At 31.2% G+C, this 26,126-nt stretch overlaps 1 protein-coding gene across 3 annotated transcripts; it reads left to right on the plus strand.

The window, feature by feature from the left end:
- The first annotated feature begins 1,228 nt into the window (after positions 1-1,228).
- LOC143065339 (copine-8-like) lies at positions 1,229-25,921 on the plus strand. Of its 3 annotated transcripts, none has more exons than XM_076238868.1 (20): positions 1,229-1,333; positions 2,192-2,279; positions 4,380-4,483; positions 5,453-5,492; positions 6,089-6,162; positions 6,559-6,587; positions 7,332-7,360; positions 7,971-8,074; positions 10,486-10,590; positions 11,236-11,277; positions 11,643-11,721; positions 12,997-13,050; positions 13,552-13,613; positions 14,184-14,336; positions 20,802-20,874; positions 21,359-21,486; positions 21,960-22,062; positions 22,832-22,889; positions 23,780-23,853; positions 24,751-25,921. In XM_076238868.1, the coding sequence occupies exons 1-20, from the start codon at positions 1,266-1,268 to the stop codon at positions 25,354-25,356; spliced, it is 2,073 nt and encodes a 690-aa protein (XP_076094983.1). In that variant the 5' UTR covers positions 1,229-1,265; the 3' UTR covers positions 25,357-25,921. The 3 variants fall into 3 exon arrangements, with proteins under 3 accessions (XP_076094983.1, XP_076094991.1, XP_076094999.1); XM_076238876.1 differs by having other exon boundaries at positions 11,646-11,721; XM_076238884.1 differs by lacking the exons at positions 1,229-1,333; positions 2,192-2,279 and adding an exon at positions 2,367-2,379.
- Positions 25,922-26,126: the final 205 nt, after the last annotated feature.

Genomic DNA, 26,126 nt, shown 5'->3' on the forward strand with positions numbered 1-26,126 from the left:
CACAAACACAAGGTGTCAATATTTTTTTTGTACACCATATATATATATCGTATATGTAAGCATGTTACACGTTTGAATTATCCTTGTAATTAGGTGATAAATGAATTGAGATGGCATGGTCTAAAACTTCTATTTTAAAAATATTTGGGGATTTTTTGTTGTTGCATTGATTGAATAAACAAATAAGGAAATAATTAAATTTTATCTTTAGTCGGAAGTTATATTTTGATAAAATACTTTAATAAGATATAGAAATCAATTTGACAACATTCTACTTTGATATTCTATCCAATGGTGCTATTACACTTTAAAAGATTTCGAGTCCTTATATAAAAGAAGAAGATACTTGAGTGCAACGATACGGCTAGCTATCACCCAATCAGTAGTCATTGGGTCTAAACACTACTATATGACTGTTAAAGTTCTTAACTATATCATTCACACTGAAGTCAAAGATTTTGTATTTTTGTATTATTTTTTTTACTTCTTATTTACATTTTTTTCTGAATACTCTGCCAGACCTCTTTTATAAATTTTATTTTCTACTTGATTGCAACTCATGCCAACGTATATTACAGTACTAGATATTTACTATACAACAATTACATGTGAAACTATCATATCATATTTCTACATCTATGTTTTTGGTTCGGTTTCCCTCACCTAAGACATTGTACCCTATCTATGTTATCTTAGTATAGTGTCATTAAAAAATATTTTAAACAGAGACATATGGTTTAACCAAGAAACCGAGAAAGCACCCTTTTTTTCTTCGAGATTTTCGTTTACTTTTGTATGTTATGTGTCTGATTTTCACGGTCGAGAATATTTTTTCTGTGATACATTTGACTATTTCTGTTACGTGAGCGTCCATTCCTTATTCTGTGACGCTAGTTTTTTGGTTTATCCCAGTAGGTGGAAGGGAGGGTGGAAGCATGACGTCTTATAGGTTATTCAGGATTGCATGCCGATTGTCTTTGCATGGTTATTTCAAAGTATCTATAAATATCGGTATTGACTAGGAAAAAAGTCATCTTATTTCTGAGAAATGCTTATAATCGTATTGCCATGGAAGTATGATTATTCCATAGATTTACATAGATGTGTGATTGATTTTCCGCACATTTTGAAATACAATTTTAGATTTAAGAAATACTTCGGAAACGAATCGTGTCCTTTCCGTAATTCTCGATGTTTTTGCTATAACCCTATATTTACCATTTAAATCAAAGGAAAAGCCCGAGAAAACTTTCTGACCATTAATTATGGCGAATTTCCAGCCAGGGACTGCTGCGGTTCCTTCAACTCAAGTTGAAATCAGTGTATCCTGTCGGTTTGTATTGTTTTATGGTAGACATACTAGGCTTTAGTGTTGAAATACATTTGAACTTGATTATTCGAAATGTCATTACTCCGCTGATGTCGTACAAATTATATATGACATATATAGAGTTGATGATAGTACAGATAGATACAGGAACAGGAAGGCGTAGTTCTGATGTGAACAACCCTAACAAATAGCCTCTACTTAAAAAAATGTACATATTATTGTGGAATATAGAGATGTGTTTAAAATCAAATTAGTGTTTTCCAATGTATAGTAGTCCAAATAATTATGACGTCTTGAAAGGCTATTATAATTTTTTTCTTTGACGCCTTACTTCGACGTAAGGCGTCAAAGAAAAAAATTATAATAGCCTTTCAAGACGTCATAATTATTTGGACTAAATGTATAGGAGACATAACTGTTTACTAGTCCTATATTGACTTCACTTTCTTATTCATTTTTCAATAGTTCAATGTTTTTACTGATATGTTCATTTTTTTAGCCCATTGATAGTAAAAAAAGATTTTTATTTTTTTTTAGCAAAATAAGTAAAAAGAAAACATCCGAAGAGGGGGATAGGACTTTAATCAGGACTCCAGGATTGGGTGTTTTTAAGCTCGGGATTTCGGGATCCGGGAATTCTTTTTTAGTATGTCCAGATGTCTGGATTTAAATTTATTTAAATTTGGGACCTCAGGATTTCGTGTTTTTAAGCCCTGGATTCCAAGATCAGGACCCCTCCTACCCCCCCCCCCCCCCCTCAGACTAGAATATAAAAAAAAAAATGTATTCAACACGTTATGTTATAGCATGATATTTAAGATATATAGTAACACATACATTTTTTGCCTTTTTTAATTTTAGAAATCTACAAGACAGAGATGCATTTTCAAAGTCAGATCCAATTTGTGTTCTATCTAACAAAGATGTTCGTACAAATACTTGGTATGAGGTAAGTTAAAGTTATAAAACAAACATGTTCATACAAATACTTGGTATGAGGTAAGTTAAAGTTATAAAACAAAGATGTTCATACAAATACTTGGTATGAGGTAAGTTAAAGTATCAGCTGCACATGCCAGTAAACAGTTCAAAGGTAAAATTGACGGAGAATAAGAAAGGGTTAATGACATGTACAAAATGTATGTTTAGAGGCATTCAATTGATTTGAATATTCAACAAATGACAGTAGGTGACACACACATTATTATGAACAATTGAAGCAGACTAAAACATTCAGCTGATTTTTAGAGAGTCATCTCCCTGTAGTGGTAAGGACCACCTTTAGTACCATGTTATTTTCTGTATTTTTGGAAAGATTAGAACTTGTTCTAAATCTTTTCTTAGGCACTAGCCTCCCTAACAACAGGACAGGTTAGCTACTGTTACTAAATGTATTCACACTGAAATATAGTTCCCTATGGTTCTGATATATGTGCACATAATACACATATAAACTGAAAAAAACTGGGTATATTATTGGAGCAGTTCATTCAAGAATGTATGTCATTAAGGTGTGTTGATGTGCAGGCTTTTAAAAAACATTTTGATTAGGTAACTGAGTATTGATTCAACTAGTATGATTGACAACTGTCATTATCACTAAACAATTAGAGACAAGGTGAACCTTTAATTACAATGCCCCACCTCCTAAACTGCCAATCAAATTGACCACATTACCTATCAACCTCAGTCTTATATAATTATACAGACCACTCAATATAATTCTTAATACACAAGTATTTGACCTCATAATTGAATACACAAATGTGTATATTAGATGTTTGATGTTTATAAGGATGATAGATTTATTTATTGCCAATTACTTTTGATCTACATTACATAAAGTGATTCTGTAGATTATATCTGAAAGATAAATGATTAATGGATTAACAAGATCTTTAAAAAAAATGAAATATGAATATAAATATGAATAAATAAAAGGTATTCAAGTAAGGCCTATAATTTACTTGATAAATTTCCAATAATCATCTGTAATTAATCAACAATTAAATTAGTACACTTTTTTTATGAGGAATTGGCTTGAAACAGTTTTAAAATTTTAAAACTTTTAATTATAACAAACCATTGTTTATTAGTTTATTCCCATCAATCATTATGTCTATTTTAGTCATTTGAATTTTTATTAGAAGTGAATATATATTTTTGCAATCAAGAAAGAATCCACATTTCAATAAGATAAGTTTTTTAATTGGTTTACGTTGAAAAAGTACATTTTCAATGCCCTGTGTTGAAAAATACCTTAAAATTGACCAAAAGGCACTCTAAAACTTTTAATCTTCAATGCCCTATAACCTCTGTTTCAACTTACAAAATGCCCCATAACAACATTTTTCAATTTTTTTTGTTGACACTTGAAAGTTTTAAGCTGTTGGTCCAGATTTATGTCTTACAAGGATAGTTGGTAACATTTACTTGAAGAATTTTTGTTTTTTTTTTGTTTTTTTGAAACATGTTCAGAACCGGCAACATAATTTCAATAAGATATAAACTGCAGTTTAAATAAAATTGTGCAAATTAAGAGACCCATATTATTTAATTTGAGCTCATTTTATCCTCATACTGGAAAAGCAAGTTTCCTTCTAAAGACATGCTGTAAATGCAATTTTCAGCAATAGTGCTTTATAAATGTTCATTTTTCCCCACCATACCTTAATATGAAATAATTCAAACTACTCTTCTAATCTTTCCATGAGTGATTTTCATCACTTTGATTAACAATTAAATTCTAGCTCCTGTAATTAAATGTGCTAAACTTGAGTTAATTAGTTTGAAAGGAGCAACAACAATAAATTTAATAATAGAATAAATCATAACTGGATATGGCATAAATGTATCTTTCTGACAGTCCACCAAAGTTCAGATAAAGTGAATGTAAGCAATTTAAGATGTACTTCAACACCCCATTCTACTTGATCTTATGTTTGGATTCTTTGATCTTTACATATGCATGCCAATTTAACATTTGGGGATCATTGTCCTTGTCTAGTTTTTTTTAACAATTTACAATTAACAGTATAATTTGTTTCAGTTTGGAAGAACAGAAATGATTAAAGACAGCTTAAATCCAGATTTTGTCAAGAAATTTATGATGAATTTCATGTTTGAAGAATCACAGAAATTGAAATTTGAAATGTAAGTAAACTTTTATACAGGTGAAACATGAGAAAGTATTGTCAGTGTTTGACATTGATGGATTTCTGATTACAAATTATAATTTGTATATGAATACCAGGGGCGGATCCAGCCATTTTAAAAAGGGGGGTTCCCAACCCAGGATAAAGGGGGTCCAACCACATGTCCCCATTCAAATGCATAGTTCGTCCAAAAAAAAGGGGGGGGTTCCATTCTTGTCAACTCACTTTGTAGTACCAACATAAACGATTAAATATTGTTTAATTTTTATGCCCCATCTACGATAGTAGAGGAGCATTATGTTTTCTGGTCTATGCGTCCATCCATCCGTCCGTTCATCCGTCTGTCCCGCTTCAGGTTAAAGTTTTTGGTCAAGGTAGTTTATGATGAAGCTGAAGTCCAATCAACTTGAAACTTAGTACACTTGTTGCTTATGATATGATCTTTCTTATTTTAAAGTCAAAAATTAAACTTTTGACCCCAATTTCAAGGTCCCCTGAACATAGAAAATGAAAGTGGGAGTTTCAGGTTAAAGTTTTTGGTCAAGGTAGTTTTTGATGAAGTTGAAGTCCAATCAACTTGAAACTTAGTACACATGTTCCCTATGATATGATCTTTCTAATTTTAATGCTAAATTAGATTATTTACCCAATTTCACGGTCCATTGAACATGGAAAATGATAGTGGGAGTGGGGCATCCGTGTACTTTGGACACATTCTTGTTTTCTCAATCTAGATATCAATGAAATACATCTGCCAGTTGCCTTTTAGCTCATATTAATTATGAATATTAAAACAAAAGACAAACACCTATCAAAAAGAATAGACATAAAGTTTGTGTTGATAGCTACATGTATTATTAACAGTGATGCTACCATCTTTTATCATATTCTATTTTCAGTATTATTCAAATTTGTTTTTGGTCCAATTGTAAATATTTTGTTTTAATAATTACATTCTCTGTTACAGTTATGATGTTGATTCCCCAAGCTCTAGACTTGAAGCTCAAGTGAGTAAAAAACAACCTAAATTTAAAATCACTTTAGTACAGCATTTGATTAATACCTTGATCTAGATGTTTTCTGTAATAAAGGCAGAATGTGCCACCTTTTTTGCAGAGTGTGCCACCTTTTTTGCAGAGTGTGCCACCTTTTTTGCAGAATGTGCCACCTTTTTTGCAGAGTTGATTAGAGAGAACATTGTCATTATTCATTTACAGAGATATCTTTATAATAAAGAGGAGAACAAACAACTTTTATTAAAAACAAAATAGAAATGATTTTTTTGTGTAATTATACCTCTTTGAATAGATACATAATATGTAAATTTCATTACAAAATGATGTACCGGTACTTCCTTTCATGTTTCCTGACAGTACATATGTACTAGGTAGATCAAAACTGGTTAAATTTGGTTGTTAAATGAGGTTTGCATTGATTGTAAGTAAGCCAATTTATGGGAGTCAAACAAATTTTAAACGACTTAGTTTTCCATATTAATTTTTTTCATTACTAATTTTCTGGCAGGATATGAAATGTGACGTGCTGTATGATATAAAATAAAATTTTCTTTAAAACTAAATTCTATATTAATTTTGTATTTTAGGACTTTTTAGGAAGACTTGAGTGCACGCTAGGGGAAATTGTGGGGCTTGGTGGAAAGATTGAAAAAAAGTTGGAGTAAGTTGACATTTTACAAGAATTCAGTTCATCACTTTGCATGTATTTGTGTCTGGTATACATTTTATAGTAAAAGGTTTTTAAAACATGGAAAAGGAATATATAAATTTTTTAATAGTGACAACATGAGAATTGTTTGCTAAATGAAAAGACTTGGACTTTTTTGAAAACTTATAAACCTTAGTCTAGTTTTCGTTGTAAGTCAAACTATAATAACACAGACTTGAAGATTCATTTTAACTGTAAATGTATTTCTTAAAGCATAGGCAGTTTTATAGTAAATGAGGGTTGATTTAAGTGCACAGTTTACAGTTCATATTTTTTCTGTCAATTTTCTATATAAATTTAAGCATAATCTTATTTATCTGCATCATGTGTCTCACCTTCTTATTTCAGAGGTATTAAAGGATTAGGACAAATTACAGGTAAGACATGTATGTAACCGGATAGGCCTTAGACTTTGTGCAGAGAGATGTTTTAAACACTTTTACAATGATTTTTAAGCATTCGTGCGATAAGAAATGAAAAATGATAATTGTTACTGAGTTGATTAGAATATATTTAATGCATAACTTAAATTATCAACAGAAATAGTATTTCTTCTGAAAATAACTTAATTGTTGAAAATAACAATTGATTATATTATGCTTTAAATATCCAGTCACAAATATTTCATGTATTTGCAAGGTGTCAACAGTGTATAACAACATTCAACCAGTACAAGGCTTTCGTGGGTTGTCAAGTTCCTTAAGTAGTAGTAGAAGTGTATAACATTTATAAAAAATGGATGTGCTTTGTCCATACTTTTGACTGAACTGGAAAATTAGAAAGTGTGTAACTTCATTAAAGTCAAGTTTTGTAGTCTGGACAATTTGAATTAAGACTTCCTTTTAACAAAAATGTTGTAAGAAAACACAAATAAGAAAGAGGTCTTCAGGACTAATTGAAATCCAAACACTTTCCAAATTCCTAACAGGATTTTGTACTTAATCCTGACAATTTCATAAGAGCACATTTATTTCACAACCTGTGAATGTATTGAGAACATAGTTTCAGCATTGCACAGTCTACTCTATTATATGTTCAAGTTTTATATTTGAAAATCCCTCAGTAGTCACACATGATTAATCAACTGTGCACTCGTAATATGATTTATATTCTCCTTTCAGTTAGAGCAGAAGAGGTCAGCTCCTGCAAGGTAAGCTATTTTGAGGCTTTCTGATCTATCATGATAAATAAACAAACGATATGGGGTATCCAAAAATGACACAAAATCAGTACAAAATTGACATGCACATAAAAAAAAAAAAAAACACTCAAAATGTAAAGGAACAACACTTTAATTGCTGTTATTCATCTCAAAGTCATACGCAGCAACAAAAAAAGGTCTCATCTAACCACAAGCAGTATAAAAGTAAATAAATATAGAACTTTGAGTTTTACAAATTTGACAGAAATTATGAATCTCTCAAACATCCATCATTAAGATTAAGATTTTTTAATTTTTTCTTCAATATTTAAAAAAAATTAATCCTCTTGCACCTTCTGTAGATAAATTACTAATTTTTCCAAAACCTACAGAGTTTGTGTGTTGGTCTTATTTGTCATTATGTTTTGTTTATTTGATACAGACTGAGGTTTACTTCTTCAGTTCTTATATTCATATCAATGTTCAGATTTGTTTAAAAAGAAAAGGGTACTTTGTTTTGAAGACACTAAAACACAAAAATGGAATGTGAAGATTTTGATGTGTAGGAAATATAGAATATTGAAATACTAGTACACAAATATTTTGTTGTTATTGGTAGGAATCAGCAACATTACATTTCAATGCTACCAAGTTGGACAAGAAAGATTTTCTGGGCAAATCTGATCCCTTCCTGATATTTTACAAGGCAAATGAAGATACCAGGTAAATAGTAATTGATACATCACACCTGTGGGTTATGAACTGTCTTGGATTATATCTATTACATTGAATCCTTTCTACAGGTTTATACTTCAAATATTTAACATTTATTTCAAAAAATATTACCAATAATTTATCAATATAAAAGATAACTATACCACACATGACTTACCACACATGACTTACATTTTATATATAACAAAAACTGATAGAAGTACTTGATTTTGTCAACTTCTTTAATAAAATATATTTTTTTCTTATTTTTTTTCTTATTAAAGCAGTTTATGTATGACATATCATTCATACAACTGTATATTTGGAACTGTTATTGTCTTTGTAACATATAGATGGCATTTATTTATAGATTCCAGGAACAAATCTCAATACTTTAATATCAACTATAAATATATGCATCTTTGAATTGATATCAGTTTGTTTATCTAAATACATTTACAAATAGACGTTTGAGAAACAACTTATTATCATTAGAAAACACACATAAACTGTGAATCATATCTAGAAGTCAAATTTCAATATTTATACAAAAAAGTGTATATGTGCCATTTCGGCCCATTTGTAGAGCTGTAAGTTAATATAACCTAAATAAACACTGACAATGCTTCAGACTTAAATCTAGAAAAAACTGACAATGCTTCTGACTAACACCTGAATAAACACGGACAAGGTTTCTGAATAATACCTAGATAAACACTGACAAGGCATCTGACTTACTGGTATATCTTGGAAAACACTAACTAGGCTTCTCTGACTAACATCTCGATAAATACTGACAAGGTGTCTGACTTACACCTAGCTAAACACTAGCTATGCTTCTCTAACTTACACCTAGATAAACTCTTAACAAGGCTTCTCTGACGTACACCTAGATAAACACTGACAAGGCTTCTCTGACTTACACCTAAATAAACACTGACAAGGCTTTGACCTACACCTACTTAAACACTGACAAGGCTTCTGACTTATATCTTGGTAAACACTGACAAAGCTTCTGACTAACACCTAGATAAACACAGACAAGGCTTCTCTCACTTACATCTGGATAAACACTGATAGGGCTTCTCTGACTTACACCTAGATAAACACTGATAAGACTTGAACACTGACCTACACCGAGATAAAGACTGACAAAGCTTCTGACTTACACCTAGATAAACACTGAATAACACCAAGATAAATGCTGACAAGGCTTCTGACTTACACCTAGATAAACACTTACAAGGTTTTTCTGACTTACATTTATTTTGTGTTTTCAGCTTGTCAATCCATTGTAAATATATATTCAATCTGAAAATTTCTGTACTAATTTATATCTTTGCTCATATATGTATAGGTAAACCAAGCTAATATTTCAATACAAGTTAATATTTCTTTCTATGTGTATTTTGTTAATATTGTAGCTATTTATCATATGTGAGCTGTCCTTATACATAGCTGACTATTGTCTTATAAGTCTAAGTTTACTCTCAAGGCTGTATAGTTCAGAATTGTTTTTTTAAGTATCAAGTTTAAGCACACAATTATTTCTTGTTCTTAATAGTTGAATGACACTTAAAGTATTTCATTGGTTAATAACTAATGCTTTCATAAGCTTTGATTTTGTATGTTGTTTTCTATTTCAATTTCAGAACTGGGTAACAATTTCATTATAATCCTTGCACTGTATCACTTTACTTCAATCTTTCAAACTCCATTTGCATCTTTATATATTCAGATTTTTAATGGATTTTTAATGAGTAAAAGATTTCACTTGACAAAGGTGCTTCCACCTGATATTTCTATCAGACTTTTATAGTTAATTATGTCTATGCTAGAAATTTGCAGATCTAGGTAATATATCTACACAATGTGCATCGAACAGACAATACAGATTCTTGTAGTCTTGATTAGTATTTCTAGAATATCATACCTTATATACACTCTTGAGACCAATTTTTTAAGATGAAGATGAGATAAAAGCAAAAATCTCATTTTTCATCCTTTGTTGATGCTGTATGTATTGAAAGGAGTAGGTCCAGTAAGACCCCTTTTTGGCCCCAAAACATAGCAGTTTTACAAAATTGTTAAAATGTAAACTTTTAGTTATTTATTGGAAAGTAGAATGCTATCTAGAGTTTACATTTAATATTGAGGTTGATGAACAAAAGACAAAAATGAGATTTTTAATATAACATTTTCAGGAAAAGCTGCATTCACATAATGATATAAAGTTTGAAAATAAAGTTTTTAATTTTGCAAAAGCTATCCCATAGCAATTTGTGCACTTAACATTGCAAAACATTCATAGTTATTGACCAAAACATGTAAGATAAGTGTTATAACATATAAATTGTGATTGACTGCTCTGTCAAGGAACAGGTTAAACATGGGTTATATGAAATTTTGATTTATTGCAGTTGGACAGCTGTGCATAAGACAGAAGTGATAAAGAATACTCTGAATCCAACATGGCGACCTTTCTCAATACCTCTGCGGACATTATGTAATGGAGATTACGACAGGTAAACATTTCAGAACTATTTTATTTAATTTTATAATTTAATTATTTATGATTCAGATGAGTACCAGAATGGTAGTATTAGGATTTTGACTTAATGGTTTATTATGAAAAAGGGTAAGAAGATTTTTTTTCGGTATTATATATTTTTGAAAATATTTTTTCTGCGAAAACAAATTTGTAATTTATAGATATATTTTATTAATAATACACTCATAACTCTTTTTAAGTAGCTGAAAGAAATAGTTTTTGAATATTTGAATTTAAATGAATCAAAGAAAAATATTCATTTTTGTAATGAAATGTGGCATGATTGCTAATGAGACAACTCTGCTAGAGGCCAAATGATGTAGAACTTGGTTCACTGCATTTTTGCATCAAGTTCTGTTTTATCATGAAATTTTGCTTCATTAGCTATTAGATTAGTGAAAAATGATATCAGCTTTTACTTAACTGATTATTTATACTGTGAATGCATGGTGCATTAAGATTTAGATGTTTTCAAATATTTGTTAAAAGGTTTATTCTTTTTCAATCAAATATTGCTATGCAAGTTCAACTTTTTAAGATGGGAATGAAAAATAGATTAAAAAAGACCTACTCAATCCATACTAACAGGTTACAATGAAAAAGTAATATCTATTTTTAGATCTATCAAAGTAGAATGTTATGACTGGGACAGTGATGGGAGGTAAGATATTGTTTTGTTATGTAGTCATTCAGATGGTCACATGGTCATTTTACATTGCTCATTTTCCTTTATTATATCACCCTTTTAATTACTGTATTTATTTCAAATTTTAGATTTTAACTGAGTTGAACACTAGATAATTAGCTAAAAAAAAATGAAAGACTTTCAAATTATAGCTATTTATCAGAGGTTTATCTATTAAAGTAAAAGGAATGAGTTTTATCAACCCATAGATGTTAAACACAAATTTATTTCTTTAATAAGTTTCACTTTGTAATTTATAAAAAATATAAATGTATGGACATATAACATCAGTTTCATTCATTCCTTTTCCACCATGGATAACATGATTATATATTTTTCAGCAGCCATGATTTGATAGGAATATTCACAACAAATATGAACATGTTAAAGAAAGGACAATGTCCAGATAATGATTATGATGTAAGTAAATAGGATTTTTACACGACTAATAGTTTTACTTATAGACTACCAATATACTGTGGATTCATTTATTTTCGTGGGTTCCAGTTTTCGTGGATTGCAGAAACCTTGCATATTCGTGGATGTGTGATTTCTTGGTTCTGCAAAAGTCTGGATACAACTTTATAGAAAGGAGTGGGTTCGGTTATGGTCGATTTTGGCCTCAAATTTCAGGTTTATCTGACAAAAGATTTTGGACACTTTTTAAATACATATAAAAATAAACACTTAAGTGTCTATTTCAGTTGATTTAATAGTTTATGTGAAATATTTTAACTGATTTAGTCACTAAAACAATTTTGTAAAACTGCTATATTTTGGGGCCAAAAAGGGATCTTACTGGACCTTCTCCTTTGTATTTCGTTGAAAATTTAAATTCGTGGTTCTCCTGTACCCATGAAATCCATGAATATTGGTATCCAACGAATATTAATGAATCCACAGTAACATGTTTGTTTATTTTGTTTCTTTACAACATCTGAATGATATTAAGCTTTTAATTTAATTGGAAGTTTTATGATAATGATGTTTATGAAGCTTATATTTTGAAACTTATGGCCTTTCCATAAAGTTTATTTAAGAATATCTAGAAAAAAAGTTTTATGATATTTTTATGCCCTCACCATAGCAGAGGAGGCATTAAGTTTTACCCTAGTCTGTACGTTCCAAAATTTGTTTGCTTTCTCTAACTTTATTTTGCATCAACCAAATTTTATGAAACTTAACAACAATGCTTATTACCACTTAACACAGATCAAGTTTGATTTTTTGTGGCATTACTTTTACCATTCTAGAGTCATGCCCCTTTACAAATGGAAAAATTCAGAATTTTTCATTTCTGTTCTCTTACTTTAGTTTGCATCAACTTAATGATATGAAACATATACACAATGCTTATTACCACTAAAATGAGTCAGATCACGAACAAATTTGGGTCACAAGCAGTATTGAATTTATTGTCAGTCGTATAATACATAATTTAACATATGCTGTTATATTTCTCCACTTTTGGTCATTTTAGTAACATGGTCTATATACCATAATAAACACAGATGTTTGTTCACACTATTTTTCACATATCTGCAGACAACTCTGAAAAAGTGAAAATGATTACTTTTACATCATATTAAACATTTTATAGACTTAGTCAGAGCATTTGATATTATTTATAACCAAACTGTTTTTAAAATTATATATATATCTGCTTTCTATAAATTATAATCTTTGTTATTTCAGTGTATTAATCCCAAGAAAAAGGCTAAGAAAAAGGGATATAAAAATTCAGGACAGGTATAATAAATTAATCATATACAAATAATTTCTGTTGATTTATTGTTCTTTGTGGTATATCAATTTTGTATTGATTTTATGGGCAATACTTAAAAAAAAAATTGATATGTTAAAAAAAGAACACATTTTCAATAGGCTTGTATACAGACTTTGACAAAACCACAAAATCACATATCCAGGAAAAATACAATTTTTCATCATCCATGAAAATTGGTATTGATGAAAATAAATAAATCTAGGCTAAGAAATGGTTTACTCAGCATTTCCATTTAGTGTTGGTCGATTCATGTCAAATTCAATGAAGCTACTTGATATTTAAAGTTGGTCTGTTGTAATAAAAAAATGAGTAGAAGATTTTTTTAATTTTTTTTTTGTTGTTGAATTGCTGTCTCATTGACTTGTAATTTACATGTTTTTTTTCATAATAATTAACTGTGTTAAAATCTAAGTTTTTCTGATTTTTCAATTTCAGTAAAGTTGATTTTTTTATATCTCTTTTAGGTACATTTACTCACTTGCAAGATAGAACAAAATCCCACATTCCTTGATTATGTGAAAGGAGGGTAGGTTTTTAAAGAGACTATATTCAATAATCATTACTTAATAGATATCTGTATGTTTCAAATATTGAAATAAGAAGGTATTTTATTATTGCCAATGAGACGATTCTCCAGCAAAGACCAAATGACATTGAAATAACAACTATAGGTCACCGTAAGGCCTTCAACAATGAGCAAAACCCATACAATATAGTCAGCTATAAAAGGTCAAAAAAATGGAAAATGTAAAACAATTCAAACAGGAAAACTAATGACCTGATTTATGTACAAAATAATGAATGACATACCAAATACATTTGTTACATTGTATTCTACTTGGGAAGGCCAAGAATCAAAATTGCAATAAAAGTTTACACGTGAACAAGTTAGCATTTTGGGAAGGGAGCTTCAGTAAAAATTGGAATAAATATAACCAAATAACAACCATGTGTAACCAAGAAAGCACATGAAGTAATCTGTCCAACTGTTATTTGTTTCCTGGTTTAAATTGTTAAAGAAATATATGTATGAAAGAATTTAATATTTTATTTACTTCTGTTTGTATTATGCTAATATATATATTTTTCTTTCTAGAACATCATTAAATTTCACAGTTGCAATAGACTTCACAGCATCCAATGGTAACCCATCACAGTCCACTTCACTACATTATCTTAACCCGTATCAACCAAATCAATACTCAGCAGCCATTCAGGCTGTAGGGGAGATAATTCAGGATTATGACAGGTAAATACATTACATTATCTGAACCAATATCAACCAAATCAATACTCAGCAGCCATTCAGGCTGTAGGGGAGATAATTCAGGATTATGACAGGTAAATACATTACATTATCACGCCTGGTAAACCATCTAATCTCAACCAAATGTTGAGACGGTAAAAAGTATTCTGGCACTTCCTGTTGAGCTTTTCTGGTTAAAAATATCCAAAATAAACATAGGGTAGGTCGACTTTTCGTCAATTTACTGAAAATCAATGATTGTTTTGTAAAATAGGAGAATGTCATGCCATAGATAAATGATAATTGTAACTAATATGTCTCTCCATGGTTCAAAATTTCTGAAATTGAAGTCACAATCACTTTTCTCCTACGGATAATCATGTTTACTTTCTTTAAATCCGATAGAACTGCTATGATATTAATGATTTAGCAAGAAAATATGTCGATTATTTGTGTTTTTTTAATGCTTTACGATAACCACTTCTGTAAATTGCAAGACTATTTGATTGTCAAGCCTAGTCTTAGCACAGAAATGAAAAATTTTAAATGGTTGAGATATAAAGGTATTGGTTGAGTCTTTCTGTCACAATGTTGAGACTTTCTGGTTACTTTGTGTCATGAAATATATTACTGTTAAAAACATTGGGACTTAGGTTTCAAAGTTTAAATTAACTATGACTGGCAACCCAACACGCGTGCATTATTATTATATAAAGATAAAAACTATTAAAATAGCTATGCTAGAGTTTATTTCAACTAATCAAAATGTAATTTCTATTGTAAAAATATAGTTATTTCCCAAAATGAACAAAGAAACTTTATCAGTGCGCGGTACTATTCGAGTTAACCTTTTTAACGATTAACTTGATTTATGTTTTCTGTCTGTGGTAAGTTAAAATCTGAATACAGATACAATTTTAAGAATTGCCGATAGAAACATGCATGCCTTTCAAGTATAAATAAGATTAGTTTATAATATATAGATATTAATATGATTTGGAAGAATTCGATTTCTCACAGACATTGTTCAATGCCGAAAATGCGTACCTTTATAAAGAAATAAAATTATTAAAAACTAAACAACCGAACAGGACCCCCTTCTCTAGATTTGTTTTTTCGTGCACATTATTTCAGGATGAGTTCTCACTCTAAAAGGTGGTGATCATTTATTTGTGAGCAAAAGATGTTATTTTTGTCATTATAATACTGATCACAAAAAACAAGCCTTAGATATGAGTCGATTTTAAAACTGCTAAATGCAAGTACTATAAGTGACGTCCAACTTAGTGTAATCACACGTGTTGTATTGAAATAATTATAACTTAGATTGATTGTTCACAACTGCATTCAGGGAACATCCTTAATATTTGGTAATATTCAGCAACATTTATATTATTCCCCGGACCCTGTCACACTAGGCCAAGATCGCACCACGATCTCTAAAAAAATACTTTTGACGATCGTAGTGCAATCGTGTAGATCGCAGTATCAGGCGGAAACCCGGTTGAAATAGAACAAAAGCATTGAAGGTCTTTGTTAGAGAATGCGATATATGCTTACTGAATTGTTTACTATAGTAACAAAAAAATTGTTAATAGAAACAAATAAAATGACAATTTTCTTCTCTATTACAAAGTGTTTTATTTTAAAAACACCATTTGCATAAGTTTTCAATTTACCTTTAACATAGTTAAGCAGAACAATTATGTATCAAGTCCACGACATGGGTATCTATCCGATTTTTTTTTGAAAAATTACCACGGACGGAGAACATCAATCTATTAGTTCAGTAATTTTCGTGTCTGCCCTTCCATTAGGGACAACATAAAAAAATCAATGAAGGACAAAAAACTTAATTTATATAGTTCGGGAACTGGGGGGGAGGGGGGGGGGGGGGGGGTAAACATTGCTGCAAGTTATGTTTATTAATTGACATCGATTATATATATATATATATTCTTATTGGTCAATCAATTTTTCCCAAATTAAGTTAAGGGGGGGGGGGGGGGGGGGGGGTTAGTGAAAAAACTATATGAATTAAGTTTTTTTTATCCTACATTGAACTTTTGATGTCTAATGAAATACCACAAGCAGGCAATTGTCTCAGAAAAAAAATCCTATATATACCTTAGTATAAGGCAAATAACGGATACAAAACGGACACATAACGGACGAGTATTGTAAAAAACGGACGCTTACCGGACCTTTCATCCGTTGAACGTCCGTTCAAAGTTTTGAACATGCTCAATTTTTTCCATCGGACAAAACGGACAGTCCGACACTGAGCGAAATGAGACAGATATCGACCAACGTCTAACGGATAACAACATGCGGCTTACGGACATGAACGAATTAAAAAAAAAAGTTATCGGTTCGGCGTCCGTTCGCGCTATCTGGTGAGGTGTGACCGGAGTTTTAAGCACCAGTCACACCTTATTGGATAGCGCAAACGGACGCCGGTAGGCGTCCATTTTTTACAGTATGTGTCTGTTCCGTTTCCGTTTTTAATTCGTATCTTCATCAACGGACTCACAACGGATATCTATTTTGTCAACGGAAACCCTTTTCTTTTATCCGTTAGGCGTCCGTTCGTGCTATCCGGTACGGTGTGATCACAGCTGAAGTGAGAAGTAAACACTTCTAGGCTTAGATTTAGAATAATGTGTTAAAAAGGGACAAATATTAAGTGCGGGACAATACATTGTGTATACTATAAATATAGATATAAAAGAAGATGTGGTATGATTGCCAATGAGACAACTCTCCACAAGCGAACAAAATGACACAGAAATTAACAACTAAAGGTCACCGTACGGCAAACCCCATACCGATAGTCAGCTATAAAAGGCCCTATAATGACAATGTAAAACAATTGTAGCGAGAAAACTTACGGCCTTATTTATTTAAGAAAAAAATATGAACGAAAACAAATATGTAACACATAAACAAACGACAACCACTGAAATACATGGTCCTAACTTAGGACAGGCACATACATACATAATGTGGCGAGGTTAAACATGTTATAGCGGGATCCCCCCCTAACCTGGGACATTGAAATAACAGTACAACATAAGAACGAATAAAAAAAATCAGTTGAAAAAGGCAACTCATCAGAAGTACACAAATACAAGTGGATGTATATATCAATTTCATTTCAAAAGCACACACGTGTCAATCTAGTACATAGGAGGGTTTATATTCGTGCAACATTTTCTTGTACCCGTCTTGAATATGCATGTAGTTAGACAATGGGCGTTAATGACTCATTCAAACACCAATACTACAATCTTTGCAGTTTTACTCCTGTTCATATTGATTATAAACAGAAAAAACGTTATAGAAAATAACTGACAACTGACATTTACTTTGGTGAAATTGCTACCCGTTGATATATAATTTGACAATGAAAAAGAGACCCATTCCTGTGGCACGTCTATGTATTCTTTATAAAGAAGGAATCACATACCACGATATGAGGCTGTCACAATAAAGGTCGATTGTTTCACAGTTAAGCACTGATTATGTAAATATAGCGCAGGGGATGCAAATTGTCCCGTGCTAACGATTTTTAAAACCAAGTTCTGTAGATAAGTAGATAAAGTGTTATGTTGATGTTACTGTAACCGGGAGACTGGCTACTGATTTGAAGTTGAGAACGAGCTGCAACCCACGACCGGTTGCAGATGTTGGCGATGCCAACATTAGATAATGACTAGGATCTAGTCACTTCCATGTGAATACTCGATTTAACTCCACTTGTAGAATTATACACAAGTCCTGTGCAGTAGTTAACAATTTAATGATTCAGGATGGAATACATGTAGTTTTACAAATTGATGTACTTTTACAAATTGATGCACATTGATACAAATTGAGCGGATGTTGTCAGTACGAATGCCCGACTCTCACTGAAGTTAAAACTTCAGAAAACATATTTAAATCTCGAATTTACATGGTAACAATTACTTAATAGAAACGAGATTACAGAATGACAATGAAATAATACGATAAGGATTAACAAAATAATATAACAAATTCTGTCGTTTGAGCCTTAGGCTAAATAGCGCCGTAATTGAAATGACTATAACGTATTAATTAATCTTTACATAAGAAAACTTAAGAACTACATGTATGTAAAGCTGTGACTTTATCTATTATTTCAAAAAGAATTATCTTCAAACAAATTTCTGACTTTAAGAAAATATACTTGACACTTAATTATTATGTATAATACAAAAAGCTTTATAAGGAAAATATCGTTACATCATAATGAAATTACTTTGACGGACAAACATTGCAAATAAAATGATTACGATAAAATAATGAATAGTTTAACAATATAATGACAATTTATGACCGAACAGTTTGTCAGTGAAAGTTCAAAAGTATCAGATTTATGAAGATTACACTTTTAAAATAGTATCGAACGAAGAAGCATAATTTACACAAATTATCGCTATCACATTAACACCAGCACTGCAAATGTAAAGTATAGCGATGTAGATATCTAAAAGCTAGCTACTGAGATGTCAAGATAAGCGATGTAGGAATAAATTCTAGCTTTCGGAGATGTCAATTACACCATTATTGACTTTATAGCTTCTGTGCAAAACTGCATCTTAAACGCTAGACTTATAATTGATACTAAGCTATAGTTGAAAGTTTCATTCACCAGAAGATCTCAACATTGTTCCAGAATATCTCAACCGATACCAGAAAATCTCAACATGACATACTTTATAGCATTTTTCGCTTAATGCAATTATATAAGTAAAGAAAAAGATCAAACTGTAATTTTATGTTTATAAGGTTTTAGAAAAATACTAATTCACTGATATATACGTGAGCATATCAATGATACCGCTGTCATTTTGTCAATAGCTGACTGCACTGGCCACATTTACCCGCTGGAGAAAAGTCATTCCGATGTCATTTTAAATCAGATTGGTCCATGTTATACACGAGAGAAACCCTAATTCAATTATCTATGGCATGACATTCTCCTATTTTACAAAAAACGCATTGATTTTCAGTAAATTGACGAAAAGTCGACCTACCCTATGTTTATTTTGGATAATTTGAACCAGAAAAGCTCAACAGGAAGTGCCAGAATACTTTTTTCCGTCTCAACCATTTGGTTGAGATTAGATGGTTTACCAGGCGTGATTATCTGAACCAATATCAACCAAATCAATACTCAGCAGCCATTCAGGCTGTAGGGGAGATAATTCAGGATTATGACAGGTAAATACATTCATTATCCCAATCCATATCAACCAAATCAATACTCAGCAGCCATTCAGGCTGTAGGGGAGATAATTCAGGATTATGACAGGTAAATACATTACATTATCTCAATCCATACCAACCAAATCAATACTCAGCAGCCATTCAGGCTGTAGGGGAGATAATTTAGGATTATGACAGGTAAATACATTACATTATCTCAATCCATATCAACAAAATCAATACTCAGCAGCCATTCAGGCTGTAGGGGAGATAATTCAGGATTATGACAGGTAAATTCATTACATTATCTGAATCCATATCAACCAAATCAATACTCAGCAGCCATTCAGGCTGTAGGGGAGATAATTCAGGATTATGACAGATAAATACATTACATTATCTCAATCTCTATCAACCAAATCAATACTCAACAGCCATTTAGGCAGTAGGGGAGATAATTCAGGATTATGACAGATAAATACATTACATTATCTCAATCTCTATCAACCAAATCAATACTCAGCAGCCAGTTAGGCAGTAGGGGAGATAATTCAGGATTACGACAGGTAAATACATTCATTATCTCAATCCATATCAATCAAATCAATATTTTGCAGCCATTCAGGCTGTAGGGGAGATAATTCAGGATTACGACAGGTAAATACATAACATTATCTCAATCTATATCAACCAAATCAATACTCAGCAGCCATTCAGGCAGTAGGGGAGATAATTCAGGATTATGACCAGTAAATACATTCATTATCCCAATCCATATCAATCAAATCAATGCTTGGCAGCCATTCAGGCTGTAAGGGAGATAATTCAGGATTATGACAGGTAAACACATTCATTATCTCAATCCATATCAATCAGATAATTCAGGATTATGGCATTAGAATATTTGTTTGAATTTTACTGGTTTTGTTATTGACAGCTTGTATGTGCTGGAAAAAAATAATGCTTTTTTTAACACATTTCATCACTCTAAGAAAACCTTATTTTTCAAACAAAGGAAGTTCAAATTAAACTCGTACACTCAGATATTAAAGATATCATTGTTTCTAGTTGTTTTTTTGCCAAAAATAATCTTAGATTGCAAGCAGACTATCTGTATGATATAAAAAAAATCAAGTACATGTACTAAACTTTATAAGAAAAAATATAAAATATTATTATATCATGTTCAAGCAGAAGAAAGGTAATAACTCTAATGAAATATATTTATGTTTTCAGTGATAAGCAGTTTCCTGTGCTGGGATTTGGTGCAAAACTCCCTGACGGATCAGTATCACATGAGTTTCCATTGGTTAGTTTGTTATTTTTTATTTTGAATACAAAGATATCAGTAAATAATAGTGATTCCTTCTGAATGTTGTAGGATCTGATCTTTTTAAAAAAAACATCAAACAATCTGAAGTGAATTGAATGCCTCTTATACAGCTTGTACTATGTAGATACAGTCGAATGTAAATATTAAAAAAATTTAAAAAGATTGTGTATGATTGGCAATAAGGCAGCTCTCCATCAGAGAACAAATAACAAAAACAAAATGACAGTTATAGGTTACTGTATGGCTAAAAATGAGAAAAACCCATATCCCATAGTCAGCTATAAAAGTCCCTGAAATGATAAATATAAAATAATTCAAATGATAAAACTTAAGGCCCAATCTCAAATTATGTAAAATCAATGAATGTAACACAAATATGATATGCAGCAATTGCAACAAACAACAACCACTAAATTACTGGTAGTAGGATTTTCTTATTCATTTGTGAATTTATTTTCAGACCTTTAACCCCCAGAACCCTTACTGTGCTGGACTTCAGGGAATACTATCAGCTTACTACAATGCTCTACAAAAAGTGCAATTATATGGACCAACTAATTTTTCACCAGTCATTAATCATGTAGCTAGGTAGGTTAGAATCATCTGGTAATGATATTCATGTAGGAGGCACATTATATAGATGAAATATTGCAATTTTAATATTGTGGCATTAGTTTCAGAAAAACCCTCTGAAATGTGGCTTGAAGAAGATGTGGCGTAAACAATTTTTAGAAAATAATGCTACAACAAAAGTGGTCAAAAACAATAGCAAATCTTTGTTCTTGCACTGCTTGTCTCATTTAAGAACTTTTTTTTAATATTTTAAATCTAGACAAACACTATCAAGAAATATACCTTGTCAGAAATTATAACATTTTATATTGCCCAGATGGTCTATCAGATTTCAATGTGGATTGGTGTCATTTAGAATTTTGTAGCCTATGTAACTTTAAACCAAAAATCATGTTACAAAATTTGAAATCTTAAAGACAAAGAAAGTTTGTTTGTTTATTTATTTACATGTTCTCAATAAAGTGTATTTCTTCTTATCTTTCTTTAAGGTTTGCTGAGACCAATAGGGATGGAAGCAATTACTTCGTATTATTGATCTTAACAGATGGAGTCATTACAGATTTGCATAATACTATTGAATCAATTGTTAAGGTAATTATTATCTATGTTTTAAATTCTCTTGCTTAGGGAACCTTTAGAACTGTAAGAATAAGTTTTTGTCTTACTCAATGAAGTTAAAAAATCAAGACTTAGGCAAGCTGTTCGTGATGGCAGTGTCAACAATGTATTAAGTGTATGATAAGGTCAGTTTAAGGGGAAACCCCTCATCATATTGACTTAAAACCTTTGTGTTTCGGTCAGTTTGAAGGGAACCAATCTATCCATGATATAGAGCACTACCTATTTTATACGCATATGTAACTCTTTCCATGACATAGAACACCACCAATTTTTACTGCATATGTAACACTCTCTGTGATAAAGAGCATGACCTTCTTTGATAGTAATTTATTTTCATTGGTATTCTGTTATTAGAATATGGGGTAAAATTTCTACTCAGAATGGGAACCATGTTTTTTTGTTAAGTGAAAGGAACACATGTTTCATAATGTAGAAAATAAATTTTACCTTTTCTTCAAAGACTGTATACATATAAATAACTTTTAAACAAACATGTTACGTTATTTTACAAAACTGTATTTTACACTTGACAAAAGAAAAAGTGTTCATATGATCTTTGTATTTTATTATTTGAATAATCACATGGTTGGTGTTCCCACCAGATTAAAATTATGGTATATGCACATTCTTTTTAGAATTTAAGCAAACATTTTGGCTCTTGGTCCATAAGTAACTTAAACACTGAAAGATTGAATTCTATTGATTTAAGGAATTACTGCAAGTATTTATTTAATTTCAGGCTTCCAATCTTCCATTGTCTATTATCATTGTGGGAGTTGGTAATGCAGAATTTGATGGTAAGATTTGTATTGCCTGACTGACCATGTAGTATGACTTATGCAGCTTAGTGACTGACATAATTATACCTCTGAAATTAATTTACAATATTCATAAATATCTTTAAATAAATTTAGTTCATTGGTCAGTAACTTTGCCATACTTATTTATGTGAGGAAGGTATCAAATAAGTAAGATGAAGGAAAGAGATACGGTAATATGTCAATTAGACAGCAATACAAAGCCACAAACAAAAGACATCTAAAGGGATAAAATACAGTTGTCAACAATAGACAAGTGTCAAGTCAAGCTCTAAACCTTGACAAGTCAAATCAAGTTTTATATGAATTAAACAGAAAAGATCTGCTATTTATAATGTTAAATCCTTCAAATTGATGGATTTTTTTATTTTTTCTTAAAACCGAAAATGTAGGATGTTTTAAAAAAAGTAGAGGATAGATTATTTTATGCCCTCAAATGAAAACATATTTCATCTTCAAACTATCTGAACTTTTACAAAAATTAATTAATGAATCAAAATCTTTACTTTTTGACTTGTTCATACTTAGAAATGATATTAAACACAATTGTCTACCAAAAAGTTATTTGAAAAGTTAATTTATTTTGTGTTGTGTAGTATTTATCTATTCAAAATTTGAAAAATCACTCGTATGACATTGCATTGAAGATAAATTGTGTTATGGAGGCTAAAATTCACATTTTCTTCAAAGTCTTTATTCTAATGCTCTCAATATGCTATTTGAAATGACACCAGGCAATATTTTTTGGGGGTCAATTTACAGAGATTTACAGGGAACAAAAAAGCTTTACAATTCCATGCGAAAAATGACTTCACATTTATTTGTATCTAACATCGAATGTTTTTGAAAATGATTCGTTTTTACTTTAGCTATGGATGTATTAGATGCAGATGATAGAAGACTATGTTCTAATGGTAAATACGCAGTGAGAGACATTGTTCAGGTAATTTTACACACACTTTGTGTGATGACTTTCATTTATGATGTGACATCACAGAAAACGGCCTTTCTATAAAATTATAAATAATGTGGAACAGTTCAAAGAAGAAAAATAACTGCTTAATTAGTAATAATCCAATTTAAAAACAAATATGAAGGACCTTGATAAAAAAATAATACCTAAATCACAGGTCCTTCACATGGAATGAGCACAGAAAGAAATTTACAGAGCTTTCTGTATATTTGATTATTTTAAATCTACAGTGTAAGGGTGCAATAGAAATTATCAAAATTTTACATGACAAACACATGAAATATTTTTTTTGATAATTGCTGACGAGACAATGGTTTAGGAAAAAACACCAAAGCTGTGATTAAGTACATATTTCAAATAATACACATCTACCACATATTTGTAATGATACACATCTACCAGTGCAAACTTTCCTCAGGTGCTATCCAGCGCTTTGATTTTATCTTCAACCAAAGAGCACTTGCAAGAACCAACTACATAATTTAAAACAATGTCTAAAACAACACAAAATGTTTGTGTTTCTTGCATATGCTCAATGTTCCACTGTGAAACATGTGTGAAAATATGCAAATTTGTTATTTTTGGTAGAAGTTGGAATTATGGTAGCTTTCAACCACGTCACTGCATATTATAATTTTTCAAAAATATTACATTTTGTACTTTGTGCATTCCTATCAATTATGTTTACAACAACATCACCTGCTTTTATGATCAGTCCATTTTCTAGACCAAATTGGACCCCGAGTAAACCTCCTCATTTTATTGATGGTCTACTCTTACATAACATTTATATGAGTTCTTAAGGTATCTGAGCATGCTCATTGTTGTTCTATAATTTGTTTTCTAAAATATGAATATTTATTTCAGTTTGTTCCATTTAGAGATTTTCTTGGTGGGAAGTTTGGTAGTAATATGAATATTTCACAGGCAGCATTAGCTAAAGAAGTACTGGCAGAAATACCTGATCAAATAATTCAATATATGAAAGCTCATGGTGTCAAACCAAAACCAGCTAAAGCAAATGTTCAACTTCCAGGACAGCAATCAAATGTTCCTAGTCAACCACCACCTTCATTTCAGCAATCTCAAGGTCAACCTGGATATCCTCAAGGTCAAGGACAGGCAATGCCACAAGCTGGCTATCCTGGCCAAGCAAGCTTTAATGGAAGGCCTCCACAAGGAGGTGGACCTCCAGGTGGACCACCTTATCCTGGAGGTCAGGGTGGAGCACCATCAGGTAGTGCTCCACCCTACCCACAAGGTCAAGGAGTACCACCAGGAAGACCTCCTCCACCACAAGTAGGGTCACAGCAAAGTGTTGCACCTCCATATCCTGCACAGGGTCAAACTGGCACACAGCAAAGTGGTGCACCTCCATATCCTGCACAGGGTCAAACTGGCACACAGCAAAGTGGAGCACCTCCATATCCTTCACAGGGTCAAACTGGTATGCCATCAGCACCACCTCCATAGAAGACAGTTCTTGTCAAAACAGAATCTTGAACAAAACTACATTATACACAAATGTGTGGAAATTTAAAGTTTTAAAATGTCTGTAATGGTATATGGATGTTATGTTGTGGTTTTTCCTTTACATTAAAAATGATAGGCATTAGACCAAAAAAATACAGAAATAACTTATACATCATAAAACTTGTGTATAATAATTTGAGTTCCTACTTTTGCTAAGGAATTAACCAGAACTTCAGTACTCTTATGTCCATTGATACTCTAATAATATGCAATGCCTTCTATATTCTTAATTTATAATGACGTCATCTACATTTTGTCTAGGCAATACCCAAAACTTGTATAAAAAAATGAAGTTTGAATTAGCTAGTTATATGTTAGCAGGGTTTGTGCAACACAGTGCCATATAAAATCCAATTAAATTAAGAGACTTTTATCCCTTTAGCGTAACAAATCCCTTTTGAAAAATCATATTGATTTTCCTTAGACTCAAACAAACTAAAATAAGTTCCCTAGACTTAGGTGATTTAATGAAATGATTAATGCTTAATAAATGAAAACTGCTTATGATATATAGTCGCCATCAGCTGAAATTCGTAGCGGTTATCGGTAAAAATAATCTAAACTGTCAATCTCGTTCACTCGAGATATAGTTTTTCACATTCCATTCATAAATCGCAAAAAGAAAAACCACTACTGACCTACATTTTAAGTGATCGCACTGTAATAATCCTGACCTTCACTTTTTCATAGACGATTTTGAATGGTGGAAT

The sequence above is a fragment of the Mytilus galloprovincialis genome, chromosome 1 (genome assembly GCF_965363235.1).
Source record: "Mytilus galloprovincialis chromosome 1, xbMytGall1.hap1.1, whole genome shotgun sequence".
Classification (NCBI taxonomy): domain Eukaryota; kingdom Metazoa; phylum Mollusca; class Bivalvia; order Mytilida; family Mytilidae; genus Mytilus; species Mytilus galloprovincialis.